Source organism: Peromyscus californicus, unplaced genomic scaffold (assembly GCF_007827085.1).
Source record: "Peromyscus californicus insignis strain IS unplaced genomic scaffold, ASM782708v3 Scaffold_4__1_contigs__length_199733344, whole genome shotgun sequence".
NCBI lineage: Eukaryota > Metazoa > Chordata > Mammalia > Rodentia > Cricetidae > Peromyscus > Peromyscus californicus.
This window is the reverse complement of record NW_026294562.1, coordinates 64,405,860-64,427,470: the sequence shown is the minus strand read 5'-3', so window position 1 is coordinate 64,427,470 and position 21,611 is coordinate 64,405,860. Positions and strand designations below refer to the sequence as shown.

The following is a 21,611-nucleotide window of genomic DNA, read 5'->3' as shown; positions in this document are numbered from 1 at the left end:
TCCTATTCCTGGGAGCTGATATTAGCTCCCTAGTCTCTCCCTTGATTAAATAATGACCAGGGATCACTCATTTTAGGTGTTCCCCACCTTCATGACACCACCAACCTGAGGCATCCCATCTTTGGATGTGTCTGTTGCTGTGGGTGCTGACTGACCTGGCAGATGTCACCAAATCACCTTTGGTCTCACTCCAGGCAGATGCCTCTCATGCCATTTTTTTTTTTTTTAAGCTTGCAGCTTTCACGGAGGAGGAAACTGCACTTCTATAAATAATTAGGTTGGGATTTGATCTTCCCTGCAGTTAAAGGACACTAATGAACCCATTCTGTCAGCAGAGTTCTCATCTTGAAGTTTGGGGTGGTTTGAGATGCCCCCACCGATAGCCATGGAGCCCTGTTCTGGGGTCTGCCTATAACCCTGCCTCTGCATTAGCCCCAGCTGGTCATCCAACTAGTGTTTAACAAGTCACCTTTCACAGTCCCTGGCCTGGCTTCTGAGTATTTCCTGACCTGGATTAGAAAAGCCAGCCCTAATTTCTTACAGGTACAAATACGAATAATTTACAAATGCAGTATTTGTAAATAATCAACAACCCAATTCAAATATGGGCAAAGGACCTGAGCATCTCATTTGGCAAAGAAGGTTGCACAAATGGTGAATGAGTACATGAGAGACATCCCAGACCACCAACCTCCAGAGAAACGCCCATCAAAACTACAGGGAAGTACCGCCTCCCACTGTAGATGGTCACAGTCAAAAGGTCGGACACAGCAAGTATGAATGCAGATGAAGAGAAAGTGAAACCTGTGTACTGCTGGGAAAGTATATGGTATGGCCAGTGTGGAAAACAACACAACCCTTCAGAAAATTACAAACAGGGCTTGGGAGGTGGCTCAGTGGGTAAAGTGTTTGCTGTGCAAACCTAAGAACCTGAGTTCAGATCCCCAGTGCCCACATAAAAAAAGTCAGTCACGGTACATATCTGTGATCCCAGGTGAGGAATTGGAGACAGAAGGATCCCTGAGGATTGAGGGCCAGCCAGTCTAGCCAATCAGTGAGAGACCTTGCCTCAAAAACTAAGGTGGGGTGCAATGGAGGACAACACGATGTCAGCCCCTGGCCTCTACACGTGCACATGTGAGCACGTGCACATGTACATATGCACACCCACCCCCAGCACACACACATTGAAAACACAACTACTTTATGTTCCAGAAAGTCTACTTCTGGTTAGACACCAAAAAAATTGAAAGTAGGACTAGGGGTGTTGCACAATTGTTAGAGCACTTGCTTGACTTAGATGAGGCCCTTGACTCAAATCCCCAGTTCTGAAGGAAAAAAAAGAATTGAAAACAGATTGAACCACTTTCTGTAAACCTTGTTAACAGCACTGTCATTCACAGCCCAAGTATCCATCAGTAGGTAAGTAACAGGCAAATAGATAAGGAATATGATGATTTGATCTGTTCAGATTGCCATAACAAAATGCCACAAATTCAGTAGCTTATAAACAGCAGCTCTGGAGGCTAAAATGTCCAAGGTCACGCCACCAACACATTCAACATCTGGTGGGCCTGCTGTCTGCCTCACGGGTGGCACTTTCTCACTCTGTCGTCCCATGGTGGAAGACACAAATGAGTTTTAAATGATGGGAGAGACCTCTTTTACAAGGGCACAAACCACATTCACGAGGCCTTGGTCCTTGTGGCCTAGCTGCCTCCTGAAGGCTCAATCTCTGAATACTAGTGCACTGGGGATCAGGTCTCAGGGTGACACCAACACTCAGGCCTATATATAACTGTATATACCCTGCCCTACCCACGCAATGTAGCATCAGGAGGCCTTAAAGAGGAACCTGGAAGATACAATGCTGAGTGACGTACACCAAAGAAAGGTAGTCTCCTCAACTACGACCATTGTTATTAAAAACCACCCGATGCCACTTAAGTTCCAGGAGTCCTAGGACCACACATGATGGCGTTCAAGTCCTGCCCTCACCGATACATGCCCTGTTGCTGCAAGGGCCTGGGAAGAGATGGCTCCAGACTTCTCAAAAAGCTAAGAACAAAGGCGGTCACGAGTCACCAGAGACTGGGGTGTTAGTCGGGCTTTTCCTGCTGTGACAAAGAACCTTAAGTAAACAGCTTGAGAGAAAAGATTGTTTGTACTCACAGCTTCAGAGGGTCAATCCACAGTCACTCGGATCCATTGTTTCTGGGCTGTGGTCAGACAGAGCCTCACGGTGGTCTGCATGGGGTGAAGCAGAGCAGCTCACCTCATGGTGGCCAGGAAAGAGAAATCAGAGAACCAAAGAGACCAAGGGCAAGCAAGGTACACCCTTCAAAGGCAAGCCCCAGCAAACCTCTTCCTCCAGCAGGCCCGACTTCCTAATGTATCCAGCTCTGAACTCAGTGTGTTCAACTCAGTGTGTTCATCCCGGATAAAATCTACACCCTCCTGAGGCAATCGCCTTTCAACAGCGCCACCTGCTGGTCACCGAGTCTTGGCAAATGTACCTGTTAGGAACACTATCCTCAAACCCTAACAATTGGACATAAAAATCAAACAAATGTGATATTAAATATACATCAGTGGAGATAACAGAAAGTTGGCTCATCAGAAGAATCAGAGGGATGGCCAAAGGGTGGACTTGCCATGACAGAGACGGTTGTCATTCAAATACTAGCCTCTCTGTGGTCCTTTAGGGCAGCGGATTTTCCCAGCATGCACAGTGGCAGTCTGGGTCTTCCTTAGGAGAAACCAGACCAGATATAAAGAGAGATCCACTCCAAGCCTCTCGCTAAAAATTGCACATTCCAATAGTACCCCTGCATACATATGGCCACTTCATTTTGATTCAAACAAATTACAGATAAATAAACTAGTCTTTAACCCGGTCTCAAGAGTCTTGTTTCAAGTCCTCAACAGCTGTGTAGGGCTAACAGCACATACTGAGCTGCACACAGAACTCTCCCAGCATGCAGTTCCTTCATGGGACCTTCCAGCTCCCTGGGATCATATGCTCCCAGCCTGTGTTTCAAGGCATCTGGAGAAGAGGTGGGTTCAGGTCTCCTCAGCAGTTCTAGGGCACTGAGGAGTCCCAAAGGCAGGAAGCAACACAGGAGGGTCACCCTCCTGCTCAGAGGCAGGCTCCTGGAATGTACCCACTTGGAAGCAGCAAACTGGGTCTCTACCATGTTGGTCTCCTGGAAAAGTGAAAGAAAGGCAAGTTCATAAGGCTGGCTAGAGAGAACAGCACTGGTGAGGAATCTCAGGTGACATAAATCCATGTTTAGTGATTAAACCACCAGTCTCACCCACATAAGGCCTACCATTGACCTTTCTCCTCCTAAAGCCTTCATAATTGCTTTTATTATTATGCCAGAATTTTATCTCAGTTGAAAGTTTCTCTTTTTTTGCACCCTATTAAAAGTGTTAATAAGCTGCAGTTAAGACCTTACCTCACAATTATGTTGAATAGGCTGAATAAATCAACACTGGTTCTTAGTCCATTTAAGGGGGAAAATTGAACTGCTGTGAACTTAAATATTTTAAAAGTCAGAGCTGATGAACATGTTAATGCTGTCCAAAATTAGCATGCTTAATTTATGGTGACAAACAGGAGGCCGTTCCCTGAAGAGCCCTGGGAGGAAGGACCACAAGAAGGCAGGAGCAGCCAGCAAAATGCATTTGGCAGAAGGCTTCTAGGAGCTTCCTGGTTCCCTGGTCCATGGTGTCTCCTTATTTCCACTCCAAATTCAGACGAGAAACCCCCTTTGTGTGTATGTGTGTAAGGTGGGAAGGGGGTGCCTCATGTAGCCCAGGCTAGTCTTGAGTTTGCTCTGTAGTCAAAGATGACCTTGAATGTCTGCTCCTCCTATGCCTGCTTCCAGAGTGCTGGAATGATAGTCACGGACCACCACACTAACCTGAGAAGCAGCATTTTGTTGTTGTTGTTTCGAGACAGGGTTTCTCTCTGTAGCTTTGGAGCCTGTCCTGGAACTCACTCTGTAGACCAGGCTGGCCTCGAACTCACAGAGATCCGCCTGCCTCTGCCTCCCAAGCGCTGGGATTAAAGGCGTGTGCCACCACGGCCTGGCGAGAGCTGGTGAGATGGCCCAGCAGGTAAGAAAGCTTCACAACAGGAAGACATGAGTTTGGATCCCAGTGACCATGCAAAAGGTCGAGCATGGCCAGGTGTGCAGCCTGTAACCCCAGCAGTTTGGGGGAGGAGGGTGGCAGAAGTAGGAAGACAGCTGGGGCTTACTGACAGTCAGCCTAAGAGTCAGTCAAAGGATTAACACAGAGAATGATAAAGCAGGACAGCTGACATCCTTCTCTGGCCTCTGCAGGAGTAGGCACACAGCTGCAGGGCACACCCATGCACACACATACATGTGCACATATACCACACATACAAATACCACAGGTACACACAACAACAACAACAACAACAATAATAATAATAATAATAATAAATAAAAGCCCCTGGCAGATGCTTGTGTGGGTAAGCTCCATGGAAGTCATGCAGCTCTGCACACTTCCTGCCAGCATTCTGCACAGCTCATCTCATTCTCAACCATTCTACCCCTGTCTTCCCCCTAATATGGTAGAGATGTGCCTTGAGAGTAACATCCAAATGGACTCCCAGACCAAAGGGCTAACATACTTGGCCTGCCACATCTTTAATGAAGAGATCCAAGGGCCGAAGTTGAAGAACGGGGGAGACTTAAGGGGTAAAGCGCTAGCTGTGCACTGAGTTCAGATCCCCAGCACCCATGTCAAAGCTGGGTATGGTGATGTACATCCATAATCCCAATGCAGGGCAGACAGAGATAGGAGGACCCCGGAGCTTGCTCTCTAATGCAGCTAAAATGGCGAGCTCTGGGTTTAGTGAGCAACATTGTCTGAAAAAATAAGGCAGAGAGTAATAGATGAAGACACTCAACATGAACCTCTGGCTTCTGTATGTGCACACACAAATGGGCAGGTACTTATGCACAGGTGTACACATAGGCATACATCGAGCTCACACACACATACGGGGAAAGAGAGAGAGAGAGAGAGAGAGAGAGAGAGAGAGAGAGAGAGAGAGAGAGAGAGAGAGACCATGGTTGGAGACTGGGTAAGTAGCCCAGCAGCAGAGAGCTTGCCTAGTGTGATGGTTAATCTTCACTGTCAAGTTGACTGGATTAGAATTACTTACACAGGGAACACAGCCCACGCTGTGTATGTAAGGGTGTTTCCAGAGAGGTCTGACTGAATGGCAAAACCCACCCTAAATGTGGGTTGTACCATCATATGACATTGGCTGGGGTCCCAGGCTGAATAAAAAGAAAGCTAGTCTAGGCATGGTGGCATATACCTTAAATCTTCACACTTGGGAGGCAGAGGCAAGAGGACCTCTGTGAATTTGAAACCAGCCTGGTCTACAGAGCAAGCTCCAGGCCAGCCAGGGCTCCAGAGTGAGACCTTGTCTCAAGAGGAGCAGGAGGAGGAGGAGCAGGAGGAGCAGCAAGAGGAGAAGAAGGAGGAAGAGGAGCAAGAGCAGGAGGAGGAGGAGGGGCAGAAGGAGGAGGAGCAGGAGGAGGAGGAGGACCAGGAGGAGGAAGAGGAGGAAGGCCAGGAGGAGGAGGAGGAGGACCAGGAGGAGGAGCAGGAGGAGAGGGAGAAAGGAATCTGAGCAGGAGCACTTGTCTCTCCTCTCCTTGACAGTAAGTGTAGTGTGGCCAGCTTCCTCATTCCTGCTGCCATGCCTTATCTGTCATGGTGAACTACACACCCAAACTGAGTAAAAATAAAGCCTGCCTTCCTTAGGTTGCTTTGTTCGGGCATTTTATCATAGCTATAAGAAAAGTAACCAAAAGCAACTAGCATATACAAGACCCTGGGTTTCAGCCCCAACACAGCACAAAAGGTCAGTCCAGGGTGTAGTAGCTCAGTGGAAGAGTGCTAACCTAGCCCCTGAGTGCTGTGGGATGATCCTTCTGTATGCTGTGAATATGTATGACTCATTGGTTAGTAACAAAGCTGTTTGACCTATGGCAAGGCAGGAGAAGGTTAAGTGGAACAATCACACTGGGGACTCAGACGAAGAGGGGCAGAGTCACGGGAGACACCAGTGAGCTACCCAAGAAGCAAGATGCTAGAGGACAGGTAAGGCCACGAGCCACATGACAATACATAGATGAATACAAATGGGTTAATTTAAATGTAAGAGCTAGTTAGTAATGAACTATGGCGGAACATTTTGTAATTAATATAAGCTTTTGTGTTTATTTGGGACCAAAAGGTCGGGACAGAAAACTCTGCCTCCGTTTATACTTGAAAACCCTGGAAGATTCCCCTTCACTACAAAAGCTGGCCCTAGGTTCCATCTCCAACACCAAGGAAAAACTAAATAAATCAGAGTGGCTGGCTCCAGGCTGGGGGATAAGGAATACCAGGCACAGGCCTGCCCAGGGGTGGGTGCCACACCCAACTGGTAAGGCTTTCTAACCCTGAGCAACTTGCCTTAAGAGAATGGGAAGGTGTTGGGGGGAGGGGGGAACACAGACGATGACACCACATGCCCAATAAGAGGCCAGGGCTGTGGAGCTTCTGGACAGAGGAACAACTGGATACACTTTAACAGGCATCGGGGGTGTGGCCTGAAGTTGACACTCATACAGAAAAATACAGCTTAGTTGTTTTCTTTGTAAATGTCAATATTTTGTGATACATAACAAAGTCCTTAATTCTGTCACTGGTTGATGGGGTCTCTGTTTAGTTTTGTTTATTTTGAAACAGTTTCAATATGTAGCCCAGGCTGGCCCGGAACTCACCATCCTCCTGCCTCAGCCTCCCAAGTGTTGAGATAAGGAACAGTATGAGCCACCATGCTAAAAATATGTGAACAAGTTCTTGTGGAGTAAAATCAGTGTTCTGAGAAGCTCATCATTTTTCTCCAGGACATTCTATATTTCTGAGACAATAGAACACAGAGCATCCACTCTGAGAGGTGTGACTAAGCTCTGCCCAGCAGGGGGAGTTAACGCACAAATTTCATTTCACAACAGTCCTAGAGGTGCCATTAAGAAGGCCCAGGAAGCTTCCACACCTGTACTGGATCTCTCATCCCTCCCTAAAGTGAGAGACAAACACCTCTGCCATCAACTACATGGCCCAAGAGCTATAAGGGAGGGAGTGGGAGAGGTGGGGCCTCTAGAAATCCTCTACCTCCGGCACAGGTCGGCCTGAGTCCGGTGTTGTCAGTTAATGAGAGTATGCAAAACTCTAGGCTGACATTCCACTTCAGTATTCTGTAAATGTATTCAAATTGCTTATGTATTGTTATTTATTTTATTTATGGAGTCTCGATTTTCCAAGTAAATTATTCTCCCCTGACTCTAATATATTAGTTTGAAATGACAAGTGTTGCAACATTCAACACAAAATGAGCTCTGAATTAAAGAGATGTGAATCTTCAGATGTGGGGATAGAAATGTCCAGAAAGCCATTTGAAGTATGCGTATTTAAAACGTCAAATAATGGAGAAGGTTAGTGGAATTTAATGAGTTATAGCCTCATGTTTCTTAAAATAGTTTCTGTCACAGGAAGGCTGCTCAGACTGTAAAGTACCCAGGGAGGAGAGGGCCTTGTGTGCCCACACCATGAACACTGCCTATTTCTAGCTACAGGCTTTTCAACTGTTCACTGGCCACATTTAACCAAGGATAATTCAGGTGACCTGGCCAGTCACTCAAAAAGGTCTTGCTCAGTTCCCAGGACAGCCTCTGACCCAGGAATCCCAAAGGGTCTGCTCCTATGTTCTGAGACATTTGTAGCCCTGGAGAGACATGGGAACTTTAGATTCACTGATTGATGGCACACTACGCAACAGTTGGCCTGCCTGCGGTTATTGAGGGTCCCCAGAAGCATGCTGGAAAGAAATTTAAACAAATCAATCAGTCCACAACCAAGAGTAGGAAATCCATATGGGTTAGGACTCAATGACCAGGTGCTAAAGGGCCATAAAAAAAAAAGGTGGCCTGGAGCTTTTCAGTTCTGGCCTTAAGAGGACATTCATTCTTACTCAAGAATGTGTGAAACTCACCCAAGTTGGCCTTGCTGCCCTGAGGGACAAAATATCTGTGGCTTTTCAAAGCAGCCAGGACCACTGGCCAGTCATGGGGAGGCTAGGGTCTCCATGGTCCCTGATGTGTTCAAGTCCCCCAAAGTTCCCACATACAAGGCTGTCTCAAAATAATTTCCTGAGCAAATGATGGTGCCACACATGGCAGGCAGGCTGTATCAGACAAGTGTAGGACTGAGCAATCACTTTGCTCCTAGCTGATATAAGTACCATCCAGCCCAGGTCCCTAGCAGCACTGAGCAGAGATCTAAAGGACTGGGACCCATTCTGAACCAACAGCCAACATATTCTGCTGCAGCCAGGTCATCTCCTGCAGGCACTCCCCTAATGCCCCCTTTGAAATAGGAGGTTGTTCCAGGTTTGGAAACATTCAGCCCGAGGCCACAGAGGCAAGAAGCCTGTTTTCAGGAGCAGAGCTTCCTAGAGGCCAGGAGCATGGGCTAAGGACCAGGTGCCTGGGCTAGGCTCAGTGCTAGGGGAGGGAGACCCAGTGCACAATCCAATCCTGCAGATGAGAGCAGGGGGTCCCCACCACTCCGCCCAAAAGGAAGCTGTCCCTTGCTCTGGATCTTCCTTCTTTTTCCTTCTGTGTCTCTTAGGTGCTACAGTCTAGATAGTACTTACCCACTGTGGCCTCACCCTGGAATTGGTCATCTGGTGCTACCTCAGGCTGTAAGATGTCCCAAGCCCTCAGGACTCTTCAAGCCCACTTTTGGTCCTAATGAAGGATCCAGTCCTGCACCTGCAACTTTGCACCATGGAAGGCCCTGAGAACTATGGTTACACCTATAATTCTATCAATTACACCTGCAATGTGGTAAATCTGCTTTGTTTGACAGAGTCTGGTGTAACTCAAGGGCCTCAAACTCACTATGCATCGAGGATAGCTTTGAACTCCTGATCCTCCTGTTTCTACCTCTGAGTGCTGGGATAACAGATGTGCAACATCATGCCCGGTTTATGTGATATGATTATACTAAGCAAGCACTCTAGTAACTGAGCTACAGCATTGCCAATAGCTTCTTTTTACATGTCTATTATTTATACTCATGTGTATAAGTGCAAGTCTCTGCATGTGAATATGTACCTGAGTCCAGATGTCCATGGAAGCCAGATGCATTGGATCTTCTGGAGCTGGAGTTACAGGGCCTTGTGAGCTGCCAAGGCCCCCTCTTCCCATAGCTTCTTTCCTCTTAACCAACAGGTTCTCTAGCGCCAAGGTGAAAGAAAACTTCTAAGCCTTCTGTTACAAAGCCTTTTAGAAAACTCACTAGTGGCACATTTCTATCTATCTAGGAACTCTAGAGGAAACCTGATTCCTGTTAAGAAATGGAACCCAGACAGAATAGTTTAGCGTTTCCTTAGAGGTCACAGCAGTGGGGACTGGCAACGTAGTTCACTGTTCAGGGGTTCCCAGTTCAATTCCCAGTGCAGAACTATGTGCCCTTTCTGCAGCTGAGCAGAAAATCTCAGCACCCAACCAATCCAATGAGCAGTGAGCATCTTGCTTCCTTCTTTCTTACAGGGGACAGCCCAGTGACTTACACCTGAAACAACGGATGTTAAAGAGAGAAGATGGCGCTGGTGAAGAGGAAGAGGAAGACAAGCCCAAAAGTCTCAAGGAATCCCAACAGTGCTTATCTCACTTCAGGCCTCTTCTTGTTCATTTTACAAACAAATTAGTTAACAAAAAAAAAAAAAAATTGTTACCTTGGGGAAAAAAAAATCCCCTTAAAATGAGATACAAGAGCACCACCCTGTGGTAAGCCTCTTTCACTGTCTGTCTAGATGTTTCCTACCATGTTCTGTACTTTCCTTCTAACAAGGTCATGTGTATGAACACCTGCAGTAGCACCTGTAACCCAGAAGGTGCATGTGGCATCTGAAAAGGGGAGCCTCACTGAGGTAACCCTGCCACCCCAACCAAGGAAACTTGGTGAAGGTAGACTAGGGTGAGGGGTCTCAGAGGGGCTGACTCCCCCACGCACCCCACAAGAGGCAGGTGCCAAGCTTCAGGGCAAGCTTCATTCCTGGTACGCCACAGTCCTCAGTGGTGTAGGCCTGGTCTTCACCACCAACCCTGCAGTGTTGCGGCCCTGACCACTGATCTAGAAGGATGTGGGCAGATCCTAAAGGAGAGCTAGGGCTCCTGGGAAGCCTTTAGCTCCCACTGCTTCTGTGACTTCTGCACTAGAGAGGCCAGAACTTGATGCTGATTGGTATACTGGTGAGACCTGAGGACCTAGCTGGCCCTCGAAGGGACCCCACTAAAAACAACCAAGCCTGCAAAGTTGGACAAGGCCCAGAACAAAAAAGTAGTGGTGTGTTTTTGTTTTTTGTTTTTGTCAAAACAACATCATACTGTTTATTACAAGTGTGCCTTTTATCCCCACTGACAAAAGTCATTCAGATTCTGAACTGACACGCTGAGAATTAACATGTAATATAGTCATTAAACATAATAGCATCATTTTGGGGTCAGTAGTATTGTGTCCTTGTTGTTTCCCCAAGGTCTCAGCTTCATGAGTTAAAGTCTTGATGTCTCCCCAAGTTACTGGCTTCCTCTTCCTCTTAGAACGTCTCCTCTTGATGGGTTTGTCATCTACCTTCAGCTGCTTCATTTGTCCGGTGGTCTCCGGGGTGCTCTCCGGGGTGCTCTCCTGGTTGGATGCATCAGGACGGGAGCCACCTGGGACTTCGTTCGTTTTCTGTGGGCCACCAGGCACTGATGGAGCACCAGAAGGTCCTGAAGGCTCCATCACTTGGTAAGGATTATTCGGAGCAGAATGGGGTCCTGGCACAGGATATGATCCTGCAGGGGCAGGATATGATGCTGGTGGTCCCCAGGCTCCCGGTGGCACAGTGCCCCATGGAACAGGCGGTGCTCCTGACACTGGAGGAAGAGCAGTGGGATGTGGTCCTGGAGATGAATATGGCATATTAGGATGCTGTCCTCCTATTCCTGGTGCCCAAAGTCCAGAAGACATGGATCCCCGTGTACCTAAAGTACCAGCTGCAGCTGGATCTGCGGGTGCACCATACGGTTTCGGTAGCTCTGGAAAGGGTATATTTGGTGTAGCATAAGGCCCTGTGGGACCAGGGCCTCGTACAGCAGGGGCTGAATAAGGGCCACTAGGTTGGAGACATGAAGGTCCAGAAAGAAGAAGGGATGCTGGAGATTCTGGTGGTGGTCCAGTTGGAGGGATGGACGGATACATTCCTGTTGGTGCTGGTCCAAAAGATACAGCGGAGGGTGCTATACTTGGTGGGAGTCCAGACAGCACAGCAGGTGGAGCACTTAGGATACTCCGAGGGCCGGAGCCCGGCCAGCCTTGAGGAGCTTGGCCAGCTTTTGCATTGCTCACAGCAGAGGTTCTGGCAGCGGACTGTTCAGGTAGCACATACGCCAACAAAAACTCATCTGACATTTTCCCGGCAAGATCTGAACCTGTGGCATGACGCATAGTGGTGATGAATCCAAAGAGACAGGCAATGGAGAACCAGCCTGAGCAAGCTGACTGCTTAAGTCTGCTTCATAAAGGAAATCGTGCCCTAAACAAAACAAAACAACTGGTTGATTAGATCCAATTTTGAACCTTTAGTGGTCTGGCCACTTTTGCAAAATGAAAAAAAAAGGCCTGGGAAGACTCAAGTAGTAGAGACTGGGTGGTTGGGGACAGAGAAAAGAGGGGCCAGCATGCAGGGAATGGGGGTAAGGAGAGCATGTAAAGAGCAGCAGTGTGAAAAGAGATGGTTCTAGAAATGTTTCCACTGTTGTTTTTGGAAAACAGTCTTGTAAACTAATTTTAAAAGGGATAGTTGTATATTAGAAAAATTCTAGTAGACTGAAAATACCCAAATTGAGAAAGAACATTTACAAAAAACTAAAGTTGACTTCGTCTTTAATGGTGAGAAAATAGATTGTTTCTACTTGCAATCAGGCAGTACAAGGCTGGGGTGCCCATTTCACCACTCGGCCAGCATCAGAGAGAAGTCCCAGTTAATGGGAGACAAAGACTACAGAAAGGGAAAGACCATGGAGGTAGATGAACAAAGGCAACAAGTCTCTGTTCCAATTATTCGACTGTCTACGTGGAAAATTCCAATGAATGGACCACAACAAAAATACCTCCTGGAAGATATAAGTGATCACAGCCAGGCTGCAGGACAGAGTCACCACACAAAAGCCCATTTCTTTCCTGTGTACCAACCCCACAAGAGTGCATAAGCGGGCTGGAGAGATGGCTTAGCGGTTAAGGGCACTGGCTGCTCTTCCAGAGGTCCTGAGTTCAATTCCCAGCAACCACATGGTGGCTCACAACCATCCGTAATGAGATCTGGTGCCCTCTTCTGGCCTGTAGGCACACATGCAGGCAGAACACTGTATACATAATAAATAAGTAAGTCTGAAAAAAAAAAAAAAAGAGTACATAAGCACCAAAAGAATTAATATCAGAATTCCAGAATCATCAAAATAGAGCAAAGTCAAAGGATCGACACTACCTAACTTCAAATAAGTTCTCAGAGTGACAAAAAAAACAAGACAGTATTATACCTGGAATAAGTAAATAAATAAAAACAAAGGGATGGAATAGCTAGTCTAAAAACAGGCCCACACAAGTTTCAACAGATCTTTGACATGACAATGGTACAAAGAAAGTCTATTCCACAAAAGGTGCTGAAATACCCAGATGTCCACAAGCCAAAACAAGTAACTCAGACAAAGAGGACTCTTCTAAAAAAAGTAGCTCAAATGGATTACAGACCTAAAGGCAAGGCATAATAAAACACATATTACAAAAAAAAAAAAAAAAAAAAAAAAAAAATAGGCAAGACCTTTGTGACCTCAGGTTTGGCAATGAGTTTTTAGACACAATACCAAAACCAAAATTGTGGAAGAAAAACTGAGCTGGGTTTCTCTAAAATGTAAAGCTTCTACTACGTGGAAAATCTGTCAGATTGAAAGAAATGGTCTCAAAATATCCCTGGTAGGGCCGTCCAAGAGACTCCCCAAATACACAGTGTATTGCTGTTGTCCTTGGTTATCACCACTCCCCAGAAGTGGAACTTAAGTCCCTACTGCTAAAGATACCATGAACTGAAGATACCTGTTCAGAAACTAGGCCCAGAGACCCCTGAGCTAGAATTGACCTAAATGCCCCCTCCTTGAGGGCTAGCTCTCATGGTACAAGAAGACACCATGCAAACTTCCAAAGAAGGGAAGTTAACCAACAATCCGACCCAGCATGTCACAATAACCCTAAAGGTGCAGCAGTGGCACACATACCTTGACAGTAACCAACAGGTCTCTAACTGGACTTGAGACCCATTCAAAAACAAGGAAATGATGCCTGGTACTGGAAGCCTAGCTAACTACTCAAGCGCTAGTGAAGTTATAGATACTGGAGGAAAATCTATAATCACATATTTACTAAACTATCATAATCCCTAACAACAATTTAAACATTTGTCTGTCCTTATATCCATCATCAAGAAACTTCTCTTTGCAACAGACAGAAAACCACAACCAATCAAAATGCAGTTGTAGAGCCCCCCGCCAGTGGATACATGTACAAAACATTTCTGCACCCAAGGCACAGAGAACATTGTGGAAGAGGAGGCAGAAAGACTGTAAGAGCCAGATGACTAGGAACTTAGTTGGCTGTAAGAGTGTGTCTCCTGGTAATATCAGAAGCTACATCCATAAAGTCTCACCAACATGACTTCCCAAACACGAGCTAAACAAGGACAGAACCAATGGACAGCCGTAGTGGACAGAGAAAAGCCCACAAGGCCTCAACCCTACACAAGGAACTATAGGCAACTAAGGAAAGCTGGGAATGGGAGAGGCTGTCTTCCCTAGGGAAGGGCACACCAATTGGTTGTCCAGTGCCAAACGGTCAGCCCTGAAAACATATAAAAAGGTAGCATTATACAGACTGAACAGGTTATATTTAGGAATATTTGTATTTATACACACACACACATACACACACACACACACACACACACACACACACACACACACACATATATGCAATAACAATTAGTTAAAAAGGAGGCCATAAACTTGAAGAAGAGCGGGGAGGAGTACATGGGAGGGTTTGAGGGAGGAAAGGGAAAGGAGAAATGTTATAATTTTTATAATCTCAAAAATGAAATAAAAAAATATCCCTGGTAAAGAGCTAGTGTCAAAAAACACAGACGTACCCAGAGAAAGAGGGCTGGTTGGTATACTGGTCATCCAGCTACTGTAACCAATTGGCAGACTTCATGACTTTCAGCAACAGAAGTGTACTCTCCCTCAGCTCAGGATACCAGATGTTCACAACCAGCCTCACTGTGGGCTCGGCTAGGCACCTTCCAGAAATTCTAAGGTCCTTCCTTCTGCCTTCTAGCCATAGAGACAACTAGAGGACATCACTGCAGCGGCCCCCTCAGTCTCCATCTCATTTGCTCCTCTGTTTTTCTCCCTTTACCTCTACAACAAAATTACTTTCCACGCTATCGGGGGCTCCAGATAACCATGTTATCATCTCAAGACCCTCAACTAGGGACTGGAGAGATGGCTCAGCAGTTAACTGAACCCTTGCTGCCTACAAGCACTAGACACACAGGTGATACACAGACATAATGCAAACAAAATACCCATACACATAATAAAGAATTTTAAAAGCCTCTCAGCTTGATTATATCCAAAACATCATGTCCCAATGAGGCTTCACTCACAGTTTAGGGAATGGAAGCATAGATACATCAGCCTCAACAGTTAGCACGGGAAAGGGTTAGTCTAAGGAGAAATGGCATATGAGATCACAAGGAGGCATAAGGGGGCCTTAGGCCTCCTGGCTGGCTTCAGCATCTAGGTAAGGTTTAGAGAGGCTCTCACATTTCGAGAGGAATCATGGGAAGTTTCACTAAGAGTAGTATCAGACAGATGCTGGCATTTTTTGTTTGTTTTCGTTTTGATTTTTCTATGTGTAACCTTGTCTGTTCTGGAACTCACTCTATAGACCAACCTCTCCTCAAACTCTGAGATCTGCCTGCCTCTGCTGGGTTCTTATGATGACTCCTGCAGATGGTTGACAGAAGGGCTGAGGGGGACAGAGATCACTAAAGAAGAGTCAGCCGGACTTTCCAGCTCAGAGAGAAGCTAGGGCAGAAGCCGCCAGATCGAGTCTGTCTCCCAAAAGAACTTGTGGGCTTGGCTTCTGCCCTGGGAGAACCAAGACAGCTCAGACCTGAGAGCAGACATAGCCACGTGCTCAGACCAAAAGCCTTGGTCAGCCTAAGTTTCCTGCTCCACCAGTACAGGGGCACTATTGCTTCTCTTCTGAGTTGACACTTGATTTCTACATCAAAATAGTAATAAACCACAACGAGTACACGGGGTATGTTTTTCCAAGGACATGGGTCATGTTTATCAAAACTTCAGTCACAAACAAGATGTCTGGCTGAAGGCCAGATGGGTCTCCTATGAAGACCTGAGCCCAAAAGTCTCATCCTTGAGCCAGACACAGAACCATCAGGCATGCCTTAGAGACAGCCATCACATTTTCCCCAGAACCCCATAGGGCAGAGACCTGTTCTGCTTTATGAGGGTGACTGGGCCAGGTCTGTCAAGAAATGCAAACTTGTGTACACAAACACACACACACACACACACACACACACACACACACACACACACACACACACACACACCTGCCCTGTTTCCACTCACTGTTTCCTGCTCTCCTTTCTTCTTCCTCCCACTCCCCCATCTCTGGCAGCAGGTGAGAGACAAGGCCAAAGGTCAGGGACAGGGCATGTCTATGCATCCTAATGACCTCACCCCCACTCAAAAGGCTGATAAGAGGTTTCTGTCCAGGATTTTACAGTGGGTTTGTGAGTGTGTAAAGATTCTGTCAGCTTATAGGGGTAGGGCTCAGTTTCTGATCTCAAGAGATTTCTGCTCCCAGGATGCTTTTGTGAAAACAGAATTCCAATCACCTCCCCATCACCTTGGTCTTTTCCAGGACTTCCAAGGTAGGCACTGAGCGGCTTCCACTGTCTCAACCAGCAGAGGGCAGCAGCTCCCTGATGAAGAAAGCACCAGCTGCCAGCTTTGTACTTAGTGAAGCTCCTCCAAGAAGGGCTGGATCAGGCATCTGGTACTTCTATGGATATATATATATATATATATATATATAGTGTGTGTGTGTGTGTGTGTGTGTGTTGGACTAGGACCCATAAATGATTCCCACTTCTGCTAGGAACTGTCACTCCTAACTATTGATGATGAAGAAACTAGCTCAGAGAAGCATTGGTGGCACACATTTGTCAGTATATACCTGTGTGCACACCTGCGATCCCAGCATTAGGAATACAGAGGCAAGAAGGCCCAGGAGTTCAACATCATCCTGGACTACATAGAGACCAAGGTCAGACTGGCCCACATGAGACTTACAAGAAAGAGAGGGAGGGAGGTGAGTCTTCCAATCTGGTGGAGCAGAAGCTTTGGTTCCTGACTCTGTTGGGCTCCTGGCCTTGGCCACTAGGGTGACACCCTCTATATTTACCTAGGTCCTGCACTGGAGTGTGGTGATGGGGAGCGCTGCTCCAGCTGGACACTCACATTAGGCTAAGTCCCAGCAGCTACTGTCAAGTTCCTAAGATCAAGCTCCTGTGTTAGTTCTAAGGGATCAGAGGACAGGACATGGGGTCACCTTGGGTTAAGTTTTGAAGAACATATTCTTGCTGTCCCTTCCTTGTTCTGGATGGGCAAGAGATTCAGCTACAATGAGTCACTAGGCTTCATGTGGGATCTGTTCCTGGTGGTGGTGTGTTTCTAACAGTGACTCATGGGGTAAATGTCAGGTGCTAATATGAAGAGGCTGCCCTAAGAGGGATCTCCACAGAGCAAGCAATCAGAGTTGAGGCAGAAGAGAGAAGACTGTGCACTGGGCCTCTCCTCAGAGCAGCCTTCACTCCCCAGATCACATCAATCAAGCTGACATTTCCTCCCACGAGAAGATGAGACAACTCACATTGTTAAGGAGCTTTGATGTACAAAGAGCTTTTCCCAATATACAGGATTCCTAAGTTACTAAGATAAATGGGGAAAGATGTGACATTTATTGTGCATAATTTAAGTTCTAATAGGTTCCCAGTGAAGAAAAACTGCAAGTCGCTGAACGGAGTGTGCCTCCAGTTCCATGCCTTCTGCTGTCATTCCGGCTCTGCACTGCTCTCAAGCTGCCTTGATTTTGTAATTTAGAGAACAAAGCCGTATTACAGAATATTGGGAAGCTGTATTTTTATTTTTGAAATGAAGTTATCCCCATCTGTGAATTTTTTTTTTCAGAAAAGCACTCAAAATGAGCAAGTGTTTTTCTCTCACTTTAAAATATGTGAGTCAAGAATTCAAAAAAAAATCAAGTAGCTGACAGTTTAAAAAAAAATAGAAAATGCACAGGTATCTACCAAATTTAGAGAGGAAAAGTTTTCACAAGCCTCTACACCAGAGACCTGCTGTGCATGGATTCAGTGAAGTCTGTGCTCTGCTCCTAATTTAGGGCCTGCTGTGTTGCTCCAAAATGTAGAACAGAGACGTGCCTGAATATCTGTGTATCAGCTTAAGATGAAGAAACCAAGCTGCACCCTATGTCAACAAGGACAGCAGGTCTCAGCCCTCTGCTTCTACCTCTGCCTCCCCTTTAGAGATGGGAGGAACAGCACCATGGAGGGCAGCAGAAGGAGCTGATGCACTCCCATAGGTTAACATCATGGCCTCGGGAGTTTCTGAACTAACGCAGGTAAGTGGTAAGGCAAGTGCTTTCTACTGACACCAGGACTTGTGGATCCTGAAAGTTATGAACTTGGTGCTGAGTCTCCACTCCTAGGCAGGATGCTATGTCTAGAGTGTGGGGAGAGATTAGCAGTAAGTGCCTGATTCATACACTAAGCTCTTCAATGGCCTCTGAATTGCCAATGACACACATGCACAGATACGAGGAACATCTTCCAAATCCAATGGGTACATATTAGGTAATGCACCTGCTTCTGATACCTTGGGTGACACCCTAGAGATTCCAGAAGTGTCACTGGAATCTGGCCAAGCGCAATCTTAGGGATTCCAGGCAAGGAGGCTGGCAACTGGGTAGTAACTACAGCAAAGTATAATTGTCCCAGGACTCCTGCTCCTGCCTCTCCCCAGGGCTTCTCTGTGTTCACCTGCCTTCTCCCCCAGGTTCCTGCCCAGCCCCAAGGAGCTAGAAAGTCTGAATCAGGATGGTAGCTTAGACTGAAGTTAGTGCTGGCATATAGCTACATGAATCAACCAAGTTTCTACAGTCTTACCTGAGATTAGGCCATGATTGACAATACTGCTACTCCCATTGAATTCCTATTAACAGAGTCAAAGAGCTTTGGAAACAGAACCTTTTAAGAAACTGGAGACTCCTGTTAACCATGATCCTCGTGGCTGGCCTACACTGGCTACCTGACTATCCAGTATAGGGACTCAAGGTCTGTGTCACAGCCCAAGGTGGTAGCAGCCCTGATGCTTCACCCTCTACAAGACACGTGTGCTGCAGAGGCCTGGACTTCTCCAGGTTCAAGGTTCTAAGGCTCCTTGGATTTATGGTACAGGAGAGCTTGAAGAGACTACAGGGTGAGCACCACCAGAACAATCCATAGCTTCTCCTGAGGTCCCATTTCCTGCAGCAGAAGCCTCTTGGAGGGTGCTCTCCTGCATGTGTGGGTGGAGCCAGTTCCTTAGGTCTCCATGTTGCTCCCCAAAGAAGATAGTCTCATCTGAATGACATTCCACTCCCACTTCAAAGACACTGAACTTTCCGTACCCTCTCTGTCCTCTCATTGCTTCCTCAACCCTTATCACCCATCAAGCTCACTGATGCTCCCCCAATAGCCTCAGCACCCACCTTTCTGGCTAAAGCTCAGATCCCTACTCTTTGCTGAGCTCTCACAGACTCCCTCCTGTCCCCCTCCTTACACAGCAGACAGATATGACTCAGAGATGACCTGCGCCTGATGGACTCTGAGCTCCTGTGCACAGAGACTAAATCAGTCTCACTCAACAGACAGTATTTGTTTTATTCATTACTTACTATTGCTGTGGAGACCTTAAGACCAAAGAAGGCAGGGGCCAGAACTCCTGTGGGTCATTCTTTAGAGACCTTAAGCACAGTAACTTAAGGTCTCTAAAGAATGACCCACAGGAGTTCACATGAGGACAGGACCACACACTTAGAGGAGGACAATAGAGACAAGAGAAGCAAGTGGGGATAGAGTGGAGGTGGGGAACAAAGGCAGGTACTATCCTACTCCGTATTAAAGTAAGCAGTAAAAAATGATGAGGCTGGAGATGGCTCTGCTGCTCTTCCATAGGTCCTGATTTGGTTCCTAGCACCCATGTCAGGCAAATTACAACTTCCTGTAACTCCCAATACTAGAGGATCCAACACATTCTTCTGGCCTTAGCATAGACATGCATACATTAAAAAAAAATAAATTTGGCCTGTGCTGGCTCATTTTATGTCAAGGTGATACAGGGTAAAGTCATCTGAGAGGGAACCTCAATTGAGAAAATGTCTCCATAAGATCTGGCTGTAGGCAAACCTGTTAGGCATTTTCTTAATTAGTGATTGATAGGGAACGGTCCAGTCCATTGTGGGTGTGGCCACCTCTGGACTGGTGGTCCTGGGTTCTATAAGGAAGCAGGCTGACCAAGCCATGAGGAGCAAATCAATATGCAGCACCCCTCCATGACCTCTGCATCAGCTCCTGCTTCCAGGTTCCTGCCCTGTTTGAGTTCCTGCCATGACTTCCTTCAATGATGGACTATAATGTGGAAGTTAAGTAACCCCCAACCCCAAAGGTCATGGTGTTTATCATAGCAATAGTAACCCTAACTAGAACAGTGGTCCAAGCCTTGAATCCCAACACTCAGGAGGAAAAGGCAGAGGAGTTTCTGAGTGAGGCCAACCTGGTCTACATAGAGTTCCAAGACAACCAAGGCTACATAGTAAGTTCTCGTCTCAAACAAACAAAACAATGAAAAAAAATTAATCAAACTGCCTTTTAAAAAAGAAAATAAAATGATCAAAGTCAAACTCATCCAAAGTCACTGTAAGAAGGGTTCTAGTAAGCCAGGCGGTGGTGGCGCACACCTTTAATCTTAGCACTCAGGAGGTAAGGCAGGTGGATTTCTGAGGCCAGCCTGGTCTACGGACTGAGTTCCAGGACAGGCTCCAAAGCTACAAAGAGAAACTCTGTCTCGAAAAAAAACAAAAAAAAGGAAAAAGAAAAAAAGGATTCTAGCCCCAGACAGTGGCAACACAGAGGTCAAACTGTGACCCAGTACTTCAAAACAAGCCACAAGAGCCAGTTCAGCATTAAAGTGTATTCTTCAGCCGGGCGGTGGTGGCGCACGCCTTTAATCCCAGCACTCGGGAGGCAGAGCCAGGCGGATCTCTGTGAGTTCAAGGCCAGCCTGGGCTACCAAGTGAGTCCCAGGTAAAGGCGCAAAGCTACACAGAGAAACCCTGTCTCGAAAAACCAAAAAAAAAAAAAAAAAAGTGTATTCTTCAACATCTAATGATTTGTGACCACACCAATGATCACAGTGCAGCTATGCAGAGGGGACTCTGAGAGCTGCGTGAGGACAGTCCATTTATGAGGTAAGGAAGTTGAGGTTCTGAGATGTGACATTCACAGTCTGTCTGGTATCTAAATCTCTGCTCATTGTCACAGTGCTGCATCTAAGACAGAGCTAGAGCTGATGCACAGACAGATGCGCAGAGCAGCAAGAGCCTGCTTTCCAGATGCTTCAGATAGAATGTGCAGAAGCCATGTGTGCCAGTGTCAGAAACTGAGTGATACCCCATTCTTCACTTCAGTGATGTCAGGTTGGTTGCAATAAGGGTGGTAGTGATGGCTATCTCCTCCTCCAGGTGCTCACGGCCCCCCTTTCCTCCTTGATCCTTCTCCTCCCTCTTCTTTTTACTCAAGAGTTCATTTCCTGATACACACTGCCCATCACTAGTTATTAGGGCAGCTACTTACACTCAGACTACTATTCTTCATACAGATGCATCCCAGTGCACATGGACACACATCTGACAGTGGGAGCCATTTTGCTCACGGCATGTTTTAAACATGCAGCTACAATTTGGCAGAATGGAATATTTAACCTGGTGTTACTTGAGATACCTATGCTCTATATGGAGTTCACATAAACTTAACTTAGACCCCAGTTCTGCAAGCAGTCTCAGAATGCTCCTTCCAAGGCCTGGAATTCCTTCTTCAAGTCTCTTTGGCTGCCCAGGGTCAGCTCCTCCCCAGCATGTGCTCCCATGATTATGCATGTGCTCTTAACAATCCTGAAGCTCTAGGGCGTCACCCGTCACTACTCCCACACCTTCAATGCCCATGTGTCTCCCTCTTCTTCTTCTCCATTAGTCTCACACACCCA

The 21,611-nt window shown here is 46.6% G+C and overlaps 1 protein-coding gene across 8 annotated transcripts in view; it reads right to left on the bottom strand.

Annotated features, from left to right (window-relative positions):
- LOC128094831 (MAPK-interacting and spindle-stabilizing protein-like) overlaps positions 1-21,611 on the bottom strand; it is a 49,336-nt gene that overhangs the window by 26,213 nt on the left and 1,512 nt on the right. For 6 of the 8 annotated variants that reach the window (XM_052713415.1, XM_052713411.1, XM_052713409.1 and 3 more), the window contains exon 2: positions 2,173-11,686. In XM_052713415.1, the coding sequence (XP_052569375.1) occupies positions 10,537-11,598 (1,062 nt within the window). In that variant the 5' untranslated portion in view covers positions 11,599-11,686 and the 3' untranslated portion in view covers positions 2,173-10,536. Of the gene's footprint in view, positions 1-2,172; positions 11,687-14,344; positions 16,306-21,611 lie in introns of those variants that run through there. The other 2 variants (XM_052713410.1, XM_052713416.1) reach the window with 2 other exon arrangements.